The sequence below is a fragment of the Leptosomus discolor genome, chromosome 16, assembly GCF_034619465.1.
Source record: "Leptosomus discolor isolate bLepDis1 chromosome 16, bLepDis1.hap2, whole genome shotgun sequence".
NCBI lineage: Eukaryota > Metazoa > Chordata > Aves > Leptosomiformes > Leptosomidae > Leptosomus > Leptosomus discolor.
In genome coordinates this window covers 4,125,172-4,142,052 of record NC_141406.1, presented here as the reverse complement: position 1 = coordinate 4,142,052, position 16,881 = coordinate 4,125,172, and the positions used below count along the sequence as shown (strand labels likewise).

Below are 16,881 nucleotides of genomic sequence, written 5' to 3'. Positions count from 1 at the left end.
CTCAGGGGAAGGTGAGCTGGGAGCCACAGGGAACAGCAAGTCAGGCAAGGGCAGGCACCGTGCAACCAGTGGGCAGGGTCCCACAGTGCCTGAACAAGAAGAGCAGAGCAGTGAAGGTACTCGGGTTCAGCCAGCAGCCCAGTGGTTGTGACAGAAGCCTGGGCACATCCTAGGTGAGGTCTGCCAGGCCAGCTCCGTGCCCAGGCTCAGCATTCTTCTTACAGCACAGCTCTGGCCAGACCAAGTGCAAGGACCACAACCTAAAACCAGCCCTGGAGCCAATGTGCTGAGGGTGCAGGGGTGGAGGCCACAGGGGGGGCTTCCCACCACTTGCTTTTTTCATAACTGAGCGTGGTTCCCAGCAGTCTGACCCGGGGTTACGCGCCTGCACCCTATGAGGGAGGCATTGACTGCAGGCAGCCAGACCTGGGCGGTGGGGGAAGAGGTTGCAGAGGAGGCCTTCAGGGGAAGGGTGGTTACAGGCAATTAGCCGGGGCAATTAGAGCCTTTTGGTATGCTTGGGGCACTGACCACTTATCCCAGAGCTGAGAACCCAGTTATGTATCACAGTGAAAGATTTCTGGCTCTTGCCAGAACATTAACACGTGAGTGTTAATGGTTTTCATATTCAGGGACTTTCTCATTCAAGTGTAAAACCTGAAAGAATTAGTAGTTTGTCATGTGCCCTTTTCTGTTGTTAGTTGGAGACAAAGAGGTAAACAATTGGACATAATTTTCCTTATCTCATATGACTATAGAGGAAGGAGTTTATCCTGGTTTATAGGAAAGATTTTTTTTTTATTATTATTTTTTTAGTTACAAAGAACCGAGATGGCTTCTGGTGATTGTATCGAGAGCTTGAGAAAATGGCATTGAGAAATTCTTCATGAATGTGCAGTCTTATTAAATATTACAAGATTTTAAATGTTTAAAAAAGCAAATAACTTGAGCACGCAGTTGACAGAAATGGTGTTGCTACAGATTAATACAAGCACACCACATAGAAATGATTGGTTAGTCATAATGTGTTCTGAAAGGAAGGAAAAATTCTAGAATATTGTAATTTTCCAGCTTTTAAAGAACTGTCTGTTTACTTGTAAGTTTTGCAATGATGCTTATTTTACAAGGACTGATAACATTTAATAGCTTTTGTTTAAAAACAGGCAAACAACAAAACCAAAACACTGGCCTTTGTTTTCCTGTTAACAGCAGGCAAAGCTGCAGCAGCAAATGGATCTGCAAAAGAATCACATCTTCCGCCTAACTCAAGGTCTGCAAGAGGCTCTAGATCGAGCAGATCTTCTGAAGACTGAAAGAAGTGACTTAGAATATCAGCTGGAAAACATTCAGGTGAGGGGGAGGAAACAGCAGGCAGGACTCTGTGCTCCCATCCTAAAACCCCACTCCCTGTGGGGTTTAGGCTGTGATCTACTGTTTCTGTGTGACACTTTCCTTATACTACTTTTTAGCTCTGTTCTGCTCTTATCTGTTTCTTCTGTTAAGATGAAATTCCTTATATGTGTGTGTGTGGTTCACAGGTTCTCTATTCCCATGAAAAAGTGAAAATGGAGGGCACTATTTCTCAGCAAACGAAACTCATTGATTTCCTGCAGGCCAAGATGGACCAACCGGCGAAAAAGAAAAAGGTGGGTGAAGAAGGTTTGAGAGGCATGGAATTCAGTGATGGTTTTGTGCTTAGTTACGTGCTGTGCATTCATAATATTCTGTTGGATCTTTCTTTGTGTAACACAAACGTGTCCTCATTTAAGAGCATTCTGAGTTGCTGAATGCAAGCTTTGCTAGGCAGAATGTGTTCTTTGTGGCTTTTCCAGTATTTTGTTGTTCCTGTAATACTTAGTTTACAGCCCAGTAGCCACACCTCAGTGAGGCTGTAGGAGTACAGAATTTAAACCATGATTTTTTTAAATTTTTTTTTAATGGTAAGTATGTCTGTGTGTATGAACACACTGTGTCTCTAGAGCGGTTGTCTTGTAGTTACAGCGTAGGACTGACTAGTCAGGCAATGTGACTTGGGTCGCAGCTTTGTCGTAAGCCGTTCTGTCATTTTGAATTAAGTCATTTAATTTTTAACCACGTATTTTGAGATCCTCTGTTTAGATGCTTTCGGAAACTCAAGGTGTGAGTGCTAACAGGTAACGTACGTCCCTCTTTAAATTAATTCATATCCTAACATTTTCTCTCCAGTGCCAATATGAACTAAAAATCCATTCTTACGCATATCAGAATTACCATTAGGCCCTCTGGCCGGGCTGCCACTAGCTAGTTGCACTTTGCCTAGTTTAAGCCATCTCTTACTAGGAGTTAGGAGTTGTCTGTGTGTTTCTGTTGCTAGGGCCTGTTTAGTCGGCGGAAAGAGGACCCTTCTTTACCCACACAGGTTCCCCTGCAATACAATGAGCTGAAAGTGGCACTGGAGAAGGAGAAGGCTCGCTCTGCTGAGCTGGAGGAGGCTCTACAGAAAACACGCATTGAACTCAGATCTGCTCGTGAAGAAGGTAGGGGTTAACAGAAAAGGTGAATCTGGAAGGAGACGCACGGTTTTGGTCTGAAAACGTGCCTTTAATTGTGTGCCACTATAGCAGTAACGTGCGTGGTTTAATCCTCCTCTACTGCAGTGAAGATGCAATAAGGCTACGCTTTTTTCGGCGCGTTGTAACCACTGAGCGGTTGCACAGAACCCCTGCTGTGGACTAGTGTTTCCTATGGGTTATGTTAATGGGTGGCATTTATCTCGTCTATAGCTGCTCATCGGAAAATATCAGACCACCCTCATCCATCTACTCCAGCCACAGCCAGGCAGCAGATCATCATGTCTGCCATAGTCCGCTCCCCAGAGCACCAGCCTACTCCGATCAGTTTGCTAGCTCCACCCTCCAGTCGCAGGAAGGAATCTTCCACACCAGAGGGTAGGTTCTTGGGAACTTTTCTATTGCTATTTTTTTCTGTCTACCACTTCAGTGCTATCTCGTTTTGTTTTCATTTCAAAACCAGATTTTTTCATGATAGGAATACTAGATGATAAGTTTTGCTTTTGTTTTTTGTTTAAAATTTTCTATTTGGATTATATAATTTATTTCTCAAAACTTCAGCAATAATTACTAGCATGAATTGTTTTAAGACCATGTTTTTTTCAAAGGGGTGTGATTTCTGTACTACTCTCTGCATTGATCAAAACCGTTCACGGCAGTTTCCCTGGCAGTTAACATTTTTACTTGTCTAAACTGCAAATTTGTTCTGCTGAGCAGAAAGTTTCTATCAAGACTTTAGGTGAAGGGAAGAAGACTTCAGTGAGGCATAAAGGAAGATACCAGGTCAAGGATGACACTAACAGCCTGTTAACTAGAAAAAGGGGATACTCTTCCGTATCCTTGAGAACGGAGGGGAGAGGCTCATCAGAAAAAAATGAAAGGATTGAGGGCTCTGCTCATTTATCCTTAGTTAACCAGTACTCCAGAGCAAGCGTTGAACCCCAAGACTCTGAATTAAAACCTCCAGCCTTTAGCTGGGAAAAGCCAGAACCCACAAACTGGTCCAGTCATCACGGATAGCTGGGGAGGCACGGGGTGCTGTGAGGGTGGGGGACATGGGCATGGGAAAATGTCCTCAGCAGCAGATCAAGGGCAGGGAAGAGAATCAGTAAAAGACCGAGCCTTGAAGGATGAGCTTTGCTCAATACAGATGCACCAACAGGGGTCTGAGGTTGGCTTCAAGATCTGCTGGCGCTGGCGGTTAGCAGGAAGGCTGTATGAGGAAGGCCTGCTGTGTATTGATTACAACAGTCAAGGTGTTGAAGGGTTTGTTAGCTATAAGCAACATTGAGAGATTAGTTTAGCACATCAGAAGAATTGGAGCTGAGTGCAGACTTGAAATTTAGATCGTTTGATTGACATAATCTTGCTACACCAAACATTTGCCATTTCGGTTCTACAGTCTGTTCTCAAGCGGCACATTCTGTGCATCTGTATAAGGTAATTACTGAGGTGGCAACGTGGCTTCAGACTTGCAGACTGCAAAGGAAAACAGTGCCAATGTTCAGCAGGGCTTTAATAGCGATAGGTAGTCACTTTTTATTACCTTGGCCTTAAAATGGCAAAACCTACTCTAACTTTCATCCCTATCACAGTTTTTCATCCTGACACTAGATTTTGTCCCTTCCAGAGTACAGCCGACGCCTGAAAGAGCGAATGCATCATAATATCCCCCATCGTTTTAACGTGGGGCTAAATATGAGAGCAACCAAATGCGCCGTGTGTCTGGATACCGTGCACTTTGGTCGGCAAGCATCGAAATGCCTGGGTAAGGGCAGGGGGCGTGCGTACACCAAGTGGGACTGGACGGTAGGATGGAAAAGCGTCAGGCGTCTAGGACAGCTTTTCAGTGAAAGCTGAAGGAAGGACCAAGTATGAAGACTTGGAAACTAGTGGGTGCAAACATTCTACATCAGAAAACATCGGATGGTTTAGAGTAGAAGGAGATTCTTGGAAAAGCTTGGGTTTGTGCGTTAGAAGTCGAGGCAGCTGTGTCATGATTTTTTTCGTCATTTAACAGAAGTTTTCCTCTGTCCTCTTGTCAGAATGCCAGGTGATGTGTCACCCAAAATGCTCAACTTGCTTGCCAGCTACTTGTGGACTGCCAGCAGAATATGCCACGCACTTCTCTGAAGCGTTCTGCCGGGATAAAATGAATTCTCCTGGTCTGCAGCTGAAGGAGCCAAGCAGCAGTCTGCGTCTTGAAGGGTGGATGAAAGTGCCAAGGTATGAACATGAATCTTGGTGCCATTATCAGGTGCTGAAATATTTGGAACAGTTCCTTATGTTATCCTGGCTCTTACAATGTGGTAATGGGTACCTGCCCGTTACAATTACTACCACTGAAATTTGTCTTTCTAGGAGTTGCATGCTTGTTTTATTCAGAATCCAGGCAGAAAGTCCAACGTGGCTTTGTGCTTTTCCTTCAGGAATAATAAACGTGGGCAACAGGGCTGGGACAGGAAGTATATTGTCCTGGAAGGAACGAAAGTGCTCATTTATGATGCAGAAGCAAGAGAAGGTAACTTAGCATTTCTAGGAAGAACTTTTTTTAAAAAATCTTCAGATATTGAAGATATTTGGTGAGTTGAGAGGCTCGAAGATCATTGCTGTTTGCTATGGCTGTACCTAATTTAGCTAAATCTTCTGTAATAAGGCGACGTTGTTGTTTTTCTAGATGCTTAGCCGTTCTGTTAGCTGGTCTGTTGTAATAATCCAGCTGTGAAACATCACTGTATCCATTTCATTTTGCTGTCACAACTATTTTCTTGCTACTTCCTTGTTCATTTGTTCTTATTCTGTCTCCCCGTTCTCCCCGCAGCCGGACAGAGGCCTCTGGAGGAATTTGAGCTCTGCCTTCCTGACGGTGATGTAACAGTTCATGGAGCTGTAGGAGCTACTGAACTTACCAATACAGCAAAGACAGGTGAGAATCTTATGTAGATGAGGTCAAATGGATTTCATCTGGCTTGCCACCCGTTGGCATTCCGTTTGGCTGAGCAGAATTTTCTCCTTTTAACTTTCATGCTGTAACTGTAATTTTTGAGGTTACCTCTATTTGAATTAGGTGAATAGGTCAGTCATCTCGATTTAGTTACGCAGGCTGTTGCTTCTGTCGTGGTAGTTGAACTGCGAATAATATAATCATCAAGCCAAATGGAAGTAAATTTTAAGAGTTTTGTAACTGGAAAGCACTCGGTTTATTTAAATTTCTTCTCTCAATGCTCTCTATCAAGTGTGAAGTGTCATAATTCATGCCACCATTGTGCTCTAACCAGAAAGTCATTAACTTAGAAACACTGTGGGGTGTATACAGTCTCTTATGAAAAATGTTGATGTTTTGATTTGTATGTATTGAACAGAACTGATGAAAAGATTATGTATGTCTTGACTGTAACATTAAAGGATACAGATTGTTAAAAACAAAGGTTTCCATAACCAATTTTTACAGATTTTTCTTGAACAGTACAGGGCAAACTTTAGTCAAGTGGCTGGTTTTGTACTTTTTTTCACAACGGAATTTCTTTTCTTTTGAATAAAAGGCAAGAAATTATTTTTATTTAGTAAAGACAGCTTGTAAGTATGGATTGCATGCATCCAGCTAATACTGAGCTTTAAGTAGCTAGCCTGTGCAGGACCTGTAAAGGAGAAACCTATGTATAAATTGCCGTGGTAACACGTCATGATAAATACAACTTCTCTCCAATGAGGCTGAAAGGTGTTGATTTTAAGTCCACTGACAATATTCCAAAAACTAATCTAAGTCTTATTCTATCTATATAACATCTCAGATGTGCCATATATCCTAAAATTGGAGTCTCATCCACACACCACTTGCTGGCCTGGTAGAACACTCTACCTGTTAGCACCCAGCTTCCCTGACAAACAGCGCTGGGTCACAGCACTGGAATCAATAGTGGCAGGTGGGAGAGTTTCCAGAGAAAAAGCTGAGGCTGATGCTGTGAGTATAAAAGTTTCATTTAATAATAAAATATTCTGGGAGGGAGCAGAGTTTTGAAAAATATTTTTTCGGTATTTGACATGCTGAGGTTTAACCGAAGGTAAGTTACAACTTCTGCCTTACGAGGCGCAATACGGGTACCGGGCACTAGTTCATGGTATTACAGTGCCCTTCGTTAGCCTCGGGGATGTGGTCAGAGGACGCCAAAACTGTACCTCTGCCACTCCAGCCAACAGAAAAGGAAGAGCGAGCAGTTAGGACTTGGTTTAAACCCAGGCTCATAATGTACCACATGGAACGAGCAAACCTGGAAAGAAAGAAAGAAGCGAAAAGCCGCCTCCTCTCCCATTCTTACAGTCTCAGGATTTTTTTCATTTCTTAGGTGGGAGGTGTGGGGGTGTGTTTTGGTTTAAGTTTTATTCCTGATAAGAGTAAGAGGTTAAATGGATTTGTTTTGGTTTTGGATAGCCTTTTTTCATCATTGCTGCACTGATAACTCTATTTTCTGATAAAGGGAGATTTGGTTCTATGGCATTGCGTATTACAATATTAGCTCTGGAGGTATTTGACTAGCAGGAAATCATCTCTCTTCTCATGCCAGCATTCCTTTTGTCTCTGAGAAAAACACCAGCTCCCACCAACATTTGGACTACTTTATTTATTTTTTTTTAATCCTTCCCCTAGGAAAATGTCACCGCTCCGTTGCAGGGGACTGGGGGAAACGGAAAGGATAGGGACAATTCTGTCTGAGTTTAGGTCAATTCTGATCCATTTGCCTGGCTGTTTCAAGTTGACAAAAGTTTACTAAGTCTTTTGTAGGGGGTATCCCTGCAACTTTTAGCTTCTGAGAAAAAGAAATCTGTGCCAAGCTTTTTGCCTGTCTGAAATGATGACCGTACATTGTTAAAATACTAATAGAGAAAGAGCTAAGGATTAACTCAACAAAAAAAAATAAAATCTTGTTGTCATTTGCAGAAACTGCTCGGAAACTCCCTGCTGAAGCTGGAGGGTGAGGACCGTTTGGATATAAACTGCACGATGCCCTTCAGTGACCAGGTAATGGTAACGCTCAGCTGGGCCCTTCTGAGTACTGGGTGTTTCATCCAGGGAAACGGGATCCTAACGGCAGTATGTGTCATTTCAGACTTGCTTCTTGGTTTGGTTTTTTTCTCTTCACTGGTAACCAGCATCATCCAAGTTTGCTGTTGGAGCATTCCTTGTTCTCCTCATGTCGTGCTATTTTTTTTTCCTACCGTCCCTGCAGGTAGTACTGGTGGGTGCAGAAGAAGGTCTCTATGCCCTGAATGTCCTGAAGAATTCCTTAACGCACATCCCAGGAATGGGTGCTGTCTTCCAAATTCACCTCATCAAGGATCTGGAGAAGCTGCTCATGATAGCAGGTGGGGGCTCTACGTCGCCATTTGTCCTGCAGTGAAGATGTGCCAATTGCTTTGTGCTGCAGCGTCGAAGGGCCGGGCTTTCCTTCAGATTCATTCCAGGCTTTTTTTTCTTGTTTTTCTTCTTCAGTGTATTTATTGTCAGGAATCGATTACTGTGGTTGACACAGTATGGTCTGAGGCCTTCTTGTAAATGAGTGTGGGAATGAAGGCTCAGTGAAACCTCAAAGGCAGAGTGACTTAAACCAAGAAGTTAAAGTGATTTCTCAGTTTCAAAAGCTGAGGGAGGGCAGAACCAGAGGCAAAACATTTCCAGCTCAGGGGTTAGTCGTCATTTTAAGTTCAGTTTAAAAAGTGTTGAGCTGATCAGTGAGCATTAATCACCACACAACCTGTGTTTTTAACATAGTTAACCATTTGAGGACCATGATGTGATCGCTGTGGCCTAGGGCCAACAACTCTTAACCTCTCTCGCTCTAAACGCTAATCCACATAACAAAATTGGGACTTCTTTCATGGTTTAAGATTCCTTTATGAAAGGAACACCAGCTTTAATCTCTCCATCTGTGGTTTTCCAGAAGTAGTCCTTCCTACACTGATGTAGGCATGCTGAACAGTAGGGTGTATCTTCAACTGAAAGCCCAAATTACCAAGTGTCTGTATGACATTTCTAGGGAATGAGAAACATTCTCTCTCTTGTTCTGTTTGTTCTGTATTTTTCCCCTTGTAAAGATGTAAGCTGTCCGTGCTTTAGTTGTGTCAGGGTGGTAGGGAAAAAAGCAACTGGAAAAAGAAAATTGCACACAAAATTAGAATTTCAGCCCCTAAGCTAATGTATCACTGGGCTTCTGAGGGGAACTGGCCTTGGTCTACAGCGCAGTTTATTTGGGCGCTTCTCTGAAATCCAGTCCCGGTTCTGTTGGCACAGAGAGGCTAAAGCACCTGTTACTTGAGGAAGCTTGGAAGGGTAAAACAAACCTTCCTGGCTAATTTTGAATAGTGTCCTAATGAGGCCGCTGTTACGGTGACCTACTCGACCTTAGCAACACCAACAATCCGCGGAGAGAATGGTGGTTCTCCCGGCGGATTTTCTGCCTGTTGCGTGGTTGGGTTTTTTTGGTAAGTTTTCTATTTCACTTTTAATAGGAATAATATGGAATGAATTTTACGTGGAACCTTGTGACTGTTACCACAGTAACAGCCTGTAACGATAAGCTGCTGCTTAGGTAACAGAACAGACTTTTGCAGAGAATAGGGAGTTTTCCCTTGACGGAATGTAACCATTTTTGTTTCCAGGAGAAGAAAGGGCTCTGTGTCTTGTCGATGTAAAGAAAGTGAAGCAATCTCTAGCCCAGTCTCACCTCCCAGCCCAGCCTGATATCTCACCAAATGTCTTTGAGGCTGTCAAAGGATGTCACCTTTTTGCTGCTGGCAAGGTAGGATACAGCTCTCTCGTGCCCCCAGACCACCCTTTAGGCTGCACTGAGTTTAATATTAATCAAATCAGCATCTTCATTTCACTGGGAAGAAATCCAAGGTCTATATTCTTGTTTTAAATCTTTTTTCTCCAAATGAGAATGTATAGGGGCTGAAGAGAGGCCCAAGCTGGAGACAGTGTGGAGGATCTGCTACTACTATGAGTAAATGCAGTCAGGATGATGTGATGGGGTAGCCTGAATTCCATATAACAGGAAATACAGCGAAGTGTAGTATAACTGCCTCCTCGCAGCTGACTTCACTTTTGAGAGTTATAATTAGTGAATTCCATCCGCTGTTTGTTCTTGAACGTCATGTAACAGTTCCCAGGCTGGCAAAGGTACTTAGGTGTCTGCCTGGTGCCTTTTGGTATTTACATTAATTCCCAGTTTTAGTATGGAACATCAGGCCACAGCAAAAATTCTCATGAACAATTCCTTCTATGGACTACTTTGATAACAAACCGAACATCGTTCATGTCAAAGTGATGTGTAAGATAACAGCTTCAGGGGTTAAAATTCAGACCTTTTAATGAAATCCTCTCATCCCTTTTCATGAAACATTTTTCTGTGGAAAACCTTCCAATTTTTTATTAACTTTTTTTCAAGTATAAAAGAAGTCATAGAAGCAGTTCGAATTCATGTTCTTTTCTGAGAATGCGAAGAGGCTTTTTATTATTTCACTAGTTCACAATAACCACCCTATTAAAAACGTACTTGCTTATCTCTGCAAAGTTCTTTTTGTGGCAAGAGGTACTTGGATCCGTTTCACACGCTCACCATTGGAATTTACCCTGTGTTACCATCCCGAACTACGCTTGTCATCTCCCTTACAGGTTGAGAATGGGCTTTGTATCTGTGCAGCCATGCCCAGTAAAGTGGTTGTTCTGCGATACAACGAGAGCTTGAGCAAGTTCTGTATCAGAAAGGTAAGCTTAGTCCTTCCCTTCAGTAGCTAAGGCAATTCACGTATTGCACTAAGACTTTGCTTTGGAGCAAACAGCTTAAACCTTTTTTGTATGCCTGAGAACGTTTGTTTGCCAGCTAAAAGGGTACCAAATTGCAGCGTGCACTAAAATTGGAGCAGGCAGCAGTTTCCTTTAGTAAGGGTTGGCATATTTGGAGAGAGACAGAACAGAACTGTGGTGGGGTTTTTTGTTTGTTGGGTTTTGGGTTTTTTTGGAGATACTGGACTCAGCTGCAATCACACCCTCGCTTATTTACCCAAAAAGGCCTTTCTTCTGACTTACCCAGCAGTGTTTCCTCACCTCTGTTGTCTTTGGAGAAATATGGAACCAGTAACTCTCTCCTTTGCAGTTGAGGGAGCAGTGGGTATCTGGATTTGTTTGCTGTGCTAGTGAAAACCGAAGGGTATTTGGTATTACTGCACCGCAGGATAGGCAGCTGTTCCCTACCCCTACCCTGACACACGTGTACTTTCTCCTGGCCAGCAAACAAGGCAGTAAGATAGAGATCTTGCGTGGCTGTGTGTCTGCCTCCCCTGTATGTAACCCCGTCTGCCGGCAGCACCGGTACTGGGACATGGCTTCCTTCCTTCTGCCGTACACGGGTATGAAAAACTACTGCAGCTCTTCTTCAGACAGCAGATAATTCTCCGAGCATCTAACCCACCATTCCTCTCAAAGACAAGTCCAATGAATTGTCATGAGTAAATTTTATGTGCCCGTATACATCCAGAACAAACCCCAAATAAGAGAGATCTCTCCTCAGAACAAAGAGTTTAAACACTGCCCACCTTCAAATGGGCTGCTACCCAGAAACTCATGTCCTCCCCAATTCACAACTTAAGGGATGTTCAGGTCAAACCACGTATCCCTGTGAGCTTCTGCGGGTTCCTTTGAGGGCACTGGTTCTGTTTACAGCTTGACTGAGGCTTTTATCCCCACCGAGTCCTACGCTGGCACTGCTGTAAGGAAGCTGAGTCGGCGCCGTAATTGAGATGCTGGTCTCCTTGGGAGTAAAGACATATTTGACGGAGAAGATCTCGGCACAAACAACGTGGATGCCAGCAAACCTGGAACATGTGCAAGCATTGTAGCTGATACCAGCTCTTGCTCACGGTGGAGCAGCAGCTGGCAGGAAGCGCTGAAGCTGTGCAGTCACCGTCCTCTGTTCGTGCTGCCGCTCACCTCCACAGTGCCAAGCCTTGACAAGGGCTTACGTGCAAAACATGCAAAGGCGTGTTTCAGCAGGCTGGTTTTCCTTATCTTCACTAATCCAGACAACTGAATTTAGATCCTAACAAGGTGGCAGCAAGCCCAGAATATGCTCTTCTGTTCTGCCAACTAAATTCCCAGATAAACTAGGAATTATGCAAGGAATCTTGTCCTCAGAAGATCTGGGGATCCGTGTGTTGTGTCAGGCTAACCTGCAGAGCTATCCGAGCTGTTCAGTCACAATGCAGGTCTTGGTGGACAACGTTATCTGTGTTCTGTTGCACAGAGAAGGAAGGAAGATTGTGTGTGTTTGTCTTCTTTTGCTTGAGGAGCCATCCAGCTAATCCTTAAGTGTTGACAGCAGAGATGCTTTTACTGACCTGATTCTTCCTGCTGGGACAATCACCGTGATGGGCATGCCTGCTGACAAGAGTTTTGCTCCATGGGTTGTGAAGAGTTTGGGACTTGACTGGGGTCAATCCTGCTGCAGTTGTCTCAGGATCTTCTGCCTGCCTTCCCAGCAGCTGCCCTGAGTCCTGGTGACATCCAGGCTAGGAAGCGATTGTTCTAGCACAGCTACTCTGGAGCTGGGGCGGTTTTGACTGACAGACTTCCTAGGGACAAGTCTGCCCTTCAGCCCTAACTGCTCAGTCCTGGTCTTACGTCATCTCCAGACACGGTTCAGGCATGTAGGCATCGGCACGGCTGTGACCGATTGGAAGTGGGGAGCCACTGCCTACTGCTCCAGGTAACCGAGCTACAGGGCATAAGAATATCTTCCAGAAGAGCATATATTCTTCCAAAAAGCAAAGAGGTTCTTACTAGGGTTAGCACCTGTAGTTGAGCTGATATGTAAGTCTGTATTCAAGCAAGTATCACTTCCAACAAAACAAAACTTCCTCTTCTGTCAACAGTACTTTTCCATACGCTTTTGAGACACTGTTAGTGACTTTGAGGTTGCCATCTCTCCCTTTTATAAAGTTAAATGTGTCAATACATAATCTTCCAGAATAAGCAAAATCTGTAAGCTCTTGTGGGGAACTAATATCGGTCCATACTTTCCTCTTTTGCAGGAGATTGAAACCTCTGAGCCTTGCAGCTGCATTCATTTGACCAGCTACAGCATCATCATTGGAACCAACAAGTTCTATGAAATTGAGATGAAGCAGTACACGCTGGAGGGTAGGAGACGTTTCCTGAGGAACGCACCAAGTGGCTCCACAGACTCTTTTGGTGGGGCTTTTCTAAAGCAGTTTAGGAAAAAAAGTTGGTGCTGATCAAGCTGCTTTTCTCCATTCTCTGCACAGAGTTTCTGGATAAAAATGACCACACTTTGGCCTCTGCCGTGTTTGCTGCTTCCACCAACAGTTTTCCAGTCAGCATCATCCAAGTGAACCCAGCAGGGCAGCGGGAGGAGTACCTGCTGTGTTTCCATGGTAAGGGCGTGGTTCGGTTGGGCGCTTGCACTACAACTGCTCTCCTTGGTACGTGACTGTCAGAAGGTACCGAAGTACTGTTGTAAGGGAAGGCTCCACAGAGCGGAGTTTCTAGTACCTGGTAACGAAGAGTTGTGGAAGACTGTGAATCCAGAAGCCCTGGAAGAGGTGTGGCTGGTGGTCTCAACAGTAGGATGCACAGGGCATTGGCACTGAAATAGCACTTACTGATCCAGTCTGCTGAGGTGCTTCTGGTCAGCTTGCTTCTGGCTTGGAAGTTCTCCGTGCCTGCGGATCACTTGCCACGTGTGGGCTTGTGCCTGAAAGGAAGGGATGGGATGGGATTGCATCACTGTTAAGGGCCAACAGGTCTTTGGTTATTCGATAAAATGTTCAGGGGTTTTCAAACTTTGGCTTTCTTGTCTGTTATACAGACAGGTGAGAGTTTTTAATTTTCTTGGGATGAAATAAAAGAGGGTGTTATTTTCTCGTATAGCTGCTTTTGTTGGCCCTCTAGGATAGAGTCATGGAAATGCACAGAAAGTCTCCAAAAGCCCACTAGCAGGAATTTTGGGTGAGTAACAGCAGGAGTCTCACAGTCTTCCCAGCTGTAGCTTAAATAATCACCTTACCTTAATTGGTATAGAAAGACCTAGAATTGCAGTACCTTTTGGCACTGACAGCACTCCTACATCCAGCCAGTCCAATGTTAGTTAGAGAAATTCCCAGCACTCTAGGATTTGCCAGGCAGTGAGCACCCTCTCCCTGCTGAAAGGCCCAGGGTCAATTGCCCTTGTCCCTTCAAAAATAAATGAGTAAAATTCAGGCACGTGCTCACGATACGACGTTACTTTTCTTGGCAGAGTTCGGTGTCTTTGTGGATTCCTATGGAAGACGCAGTAGGACAGATGACCTGAAATGGAATCGCTTGCCCTTAGCTTTTGGTAGGTGTTGAGGGACATTCACTTGGATTATGGAAATTATTGAAACCGGGAGGCATCCTTGTGGGACAGGTATTCTTCACTCAGCACTTCCATTTCCTCATCCCTCTCCCAGTTCTCCCAGAAATTGTGGAGATTTTCCCATGACTTACGATCATTATAAATCCAAATGGCAAACCTTCTGAAGTGTAAACAATTTGAGGAAAACTAAACCCAAAGTTTTATTTCCTTTTATGTTCCCAGTCTGACGGTGATTGAACTGGCTAGTGGAATTTTTAATGGTACTTGAAAGTTTCTGAAATAGTCAAGAATATATAATGCCAGTGTGGCTCCCTCAGGCCTCTCGCACTGCCTAATGGGATTTTGTTCCGTTAATAGTCTGCTTTTAATGCCTTTTTCACGATACTTTGGTTAGTAAAGTTCTGGAGATACAGATAGTTTCAAAGCAACAATTCTTTAAGCTTGCATCTCCCCACTTAGTGTCTATGTCTTTTTACAGAAAATATATTCCCTTAGTTTCCCCAAGGGGCTGTGAGGCTCTGTTGTACTCACTGATGCTTTTTAGAAGTTTTTAATAGAATTTTGTGTTTTTCCGGCCTTTGTGGTGCTCCTTCAGCCTACAGGGAGCCCTATCTGTTTGTGACCCACTTCAATTCCCTTGAAGTGATCGAGATTCAGGCACGAGCTTCTCTGGGGTAAGTTGTTCTCTTTTCATTACTTTGAACAGCATGTGCTGCAAGAACACGGGTACTTGCCAGGAAAAGGTACAGTCTTGTCATTGTAAAGACTTTCTTCTGCCATTTCACCCAGAACTCCTGCACGAGCCCACCTGGAGATACCAAACCCGCGGTATCTAGGGCCGGCAATTTCATCTGGAGCGATCTACTTGGCCTCCTCCTACCAAGACAAATTAAGGGTCATTTGCTGTAAGGGCAACCTGGTGAAGGAGACCAACAATGAGCAGCACCACAGAGGATCGTCTGCTACACGCAGGTACGGTGGAGTCAGTGTGTCACGGGCCCCGTGCGCCTCGTAAGCAAACCTTGCTCCAGGCGGCTTTTCCCCTCCCCGGTGCTGTGGGATGCCCACGTTCCGTTCTCGGAGACGGAGGCTGCCGTTGGCCCATTAGTGTAGTGCTGGAACAGAACAAGGCGTAGAGTCGCTGATGTTTTAAAATCCAGAAGGCAAAGAAACATTAAGGCTGTAAGGAATATGTGGGTAATCTCCTCCACAAATGCTTTGTGATCTTTAGTTGGTTTACGTTGAGATACAGCCGTGACTTCAAAGCTTGGTGAGCTTAGATGCTTTTGATACGACGCTAAACATCGATTGGCCGTAACAATCTAAAGCAAGAGCCCCTTCCTCTTCAATAACGAGTATGCCTTGGGGAGAGGGCGTGGGGAAGTTGTGCAATGACCTTGTTCTGTTCAGCGGAACAGCGGTATTTCAGACAGGTGAATAAATACTGGGGTTGATAGTGCCACCGTGCACTGGAGGCTGAGAAAGGGAGGCTTGTGGCTCATCCTAACCTGGCCCGAACATCCTGGAGCTCCTGAAAATTTTGTCTGTGAAAAGGCATATATCAAATTTTAGCGTACTTTTGGTATGGAAGAGTTTACTGCTGAAGCGTATGAACCCGTGTAGTTTTGATGAGCAAGTCGTTGCGGCGCTTCACTAGGGGGGCTACTGCGATGGCTACTCAGCTGTCACCGTATCTCTCCATCCTGGCTCGGGGAGGTCTGACGCTTTTTCACCTAAACACTGGTGGGCGCTTGGGGAAAGTGGCATTTTTGCTAAAAGACAATGTAACGTGAGGTTTTTGTCGCTCAGCTGTTCGCGTCCATTATTTTTGAATGACAGCAGCCCTAACAAGAGAGGTCCGCCCACATACAACGAGCACATAACCAAGCGGGTAGCATCAAGCCCAGGGCCACCGGAAGGTCCAAGCCACCCTCGAGAACCAAGCACACCACATCGGTACCGCGAGGGAAGGACGGAGCTGCGGAGGGACAAGTCACCTGGGCGACCGCTGGAGAGGGAGAAATCTCCAGGCCGGCTCCTGAGCACCCGCAGAGAAAGGTCCCCTGGAAGACTGTTTGAAGAGAGCAGCCGAGGACGAATGCCTGTGAGTGGTGCCAGAACTCCTCTTGCTCAAGTCAATAAGGTGAGTCAGGAGCCTGGAGAAATTTTGTGTTCTCAGGAAAAGGCGTGGAAGGGCTGATGGTACCGTAAAGTACAAGGGCAAATCAAACCTCAGCATTCCCATGTGTCCCCCCAGCTTCTATTAGAACAGAGCACGAGTGGTGTAACTCACTGGCCCTGTGAACGCCCCTCCTTGCGCCAGTTCCGTAACTGCAAAAGCAGTTGACTCCAGAACAGGCTGAAGTCCTCCAGCTCTGAAAGCAAAGGTGCATTTACGGACAGAAATCAAGTTATTGAGGATTTGGAGAGGGACAGTGTCTGGAGAAAGGAACGTGGGAGCCTGCTGTGTCAGCAGTACAGCCTGACAGTACTTGCCTTTGTCAGTGGGTTAAGAATTGTGCCGCCCCGAAGCAGGCAGGGATCCAGCCCGCGCTCAGGCCGCAGCAGCAGTCGGGCGCTGTCCTGCTGCTGGCACCGGTGCACGTGTGAGAAAAACACGCGCGACTCGTAACTGTCATTTTGTTTCCCTGCCAGGTCTGGGACCAATCTTCAGTGTAAGTCTCAGCTAGACAAAGCTACTCATCTTGACCTGCAGGAAAAAAAAAAAAAAGGAAATACACTGAGTATATGCACTCCATATGTCTGCTGCCCAGTTACCAAAACAGCATTCCTGGGCCAAAGCTCGCTCTGCAGCGGGAGACGTGGCGCTTTCGAAGATTGTTCGCATCTCAGTTAATTTCTCTGCACTTTCCTGCACTCCTGTTTTTTGCACTTTGTACTACTGTTACTCTTTCAAGCAGTTC

The 16,881-nt window shown here is 45.0% G+C and overlaps 1 protein-coding gene across 14 annotated transcripts in view; it reads left to right on the top strand.

Annotated features, from left to right (window-relative positions):
• Positions 1 to 16,667, top strand: part of CIT (citron rho-interacting serine/threonine kinase) — a 71,401-nt gene extending 54,734 nt beyond the window's left edge. For 3 of the 14 annotated variants that reach the window (XM_009947815.2, XM_009947814.2, XM_086474320.1), the window contains 20 exons: positions 1,210 to 1,350; positions 1,539 to 1,646; positions 2,354 to 2,516; positions 2,763 to 2,927; positions 4,180 to 4,317; positions 4,595 to 4,775; positions 4,979 to 5,070; positions 5,371 to 5,475; positions 6,341 to 6,510; positions 7,486 to 7,566; positions 7,775 to 7,910; positions 9,204 to 9,343; positions 10,219 to 10,311; positions 12,633 to 12,741; positions 12,867 to 12,995; positions 13,859 to 13,939; positions 14,553 to 14,631; positions 14,747 to 14,929; positions 15,797 to 16,100; positions 16,613 to 16,667. In XM_009947815.2, the coding sequence (XP_009946117.1) occupies positions 1,210 to 1,350; positions 1,539 to 1,646; positions 2,354 to 2,516; positions 2,763 to 2,927; positions 4,180 to 4,317; positions 4,595 to 4,775; positions 4,979 to 5,070; positions 5,371 to 5,475; positions 6,341 to 6,510; positions 7,486 to 7,566; positions 7,775 to 7,910; positions 9,204 to 9,343; positions 10,219 to 10,311; positions 12,633 to 12,741; positions 12,867 to 12,995; positions 13,859 to 13,939; positions 14,553 to 14,631; positions 14,747 to 14,929; positions 15,797 to 16,100; positions 16,613 to 16,636 (2,622 nt within the window). In that variant the 3' untranslated portion in view covers positions 16,637 to 16,667. Of the gene's footprint in view, positions 1 to 1,209; positions 1,351 to 1,538; positions 1,647 to 2,353; positions 2,517 to 2,762; positions 2,928 to 4,179; positions 4,318 to 4,594; positions 4,776 to 4,978; positions 5,071 to 5,370; positions 5,476 to 6,340; positions 6,556 to 7,485; positions 7,567 to 7,774; positions 7,911 to 9,203; positions 9,344 to 10,218; positions 10,312 to 12,632; positions 12,742 to 12,866; positions 12,996 to 13,858; positions 13,940 to 14,552; positions 14,632 to 14,746; positions 14,930 to 15,766; positions 16,101 to 16,612 lie in introns of all 14 variants that reach the window. The other 11 variants (XM_086474325.1, XM_086474322.1, XM_086474324.1 and 8 more) reach the window with 8 other exon arrangements.
• Positions 16,668 to 16,881: the final 214 nt, after the last annotated feature.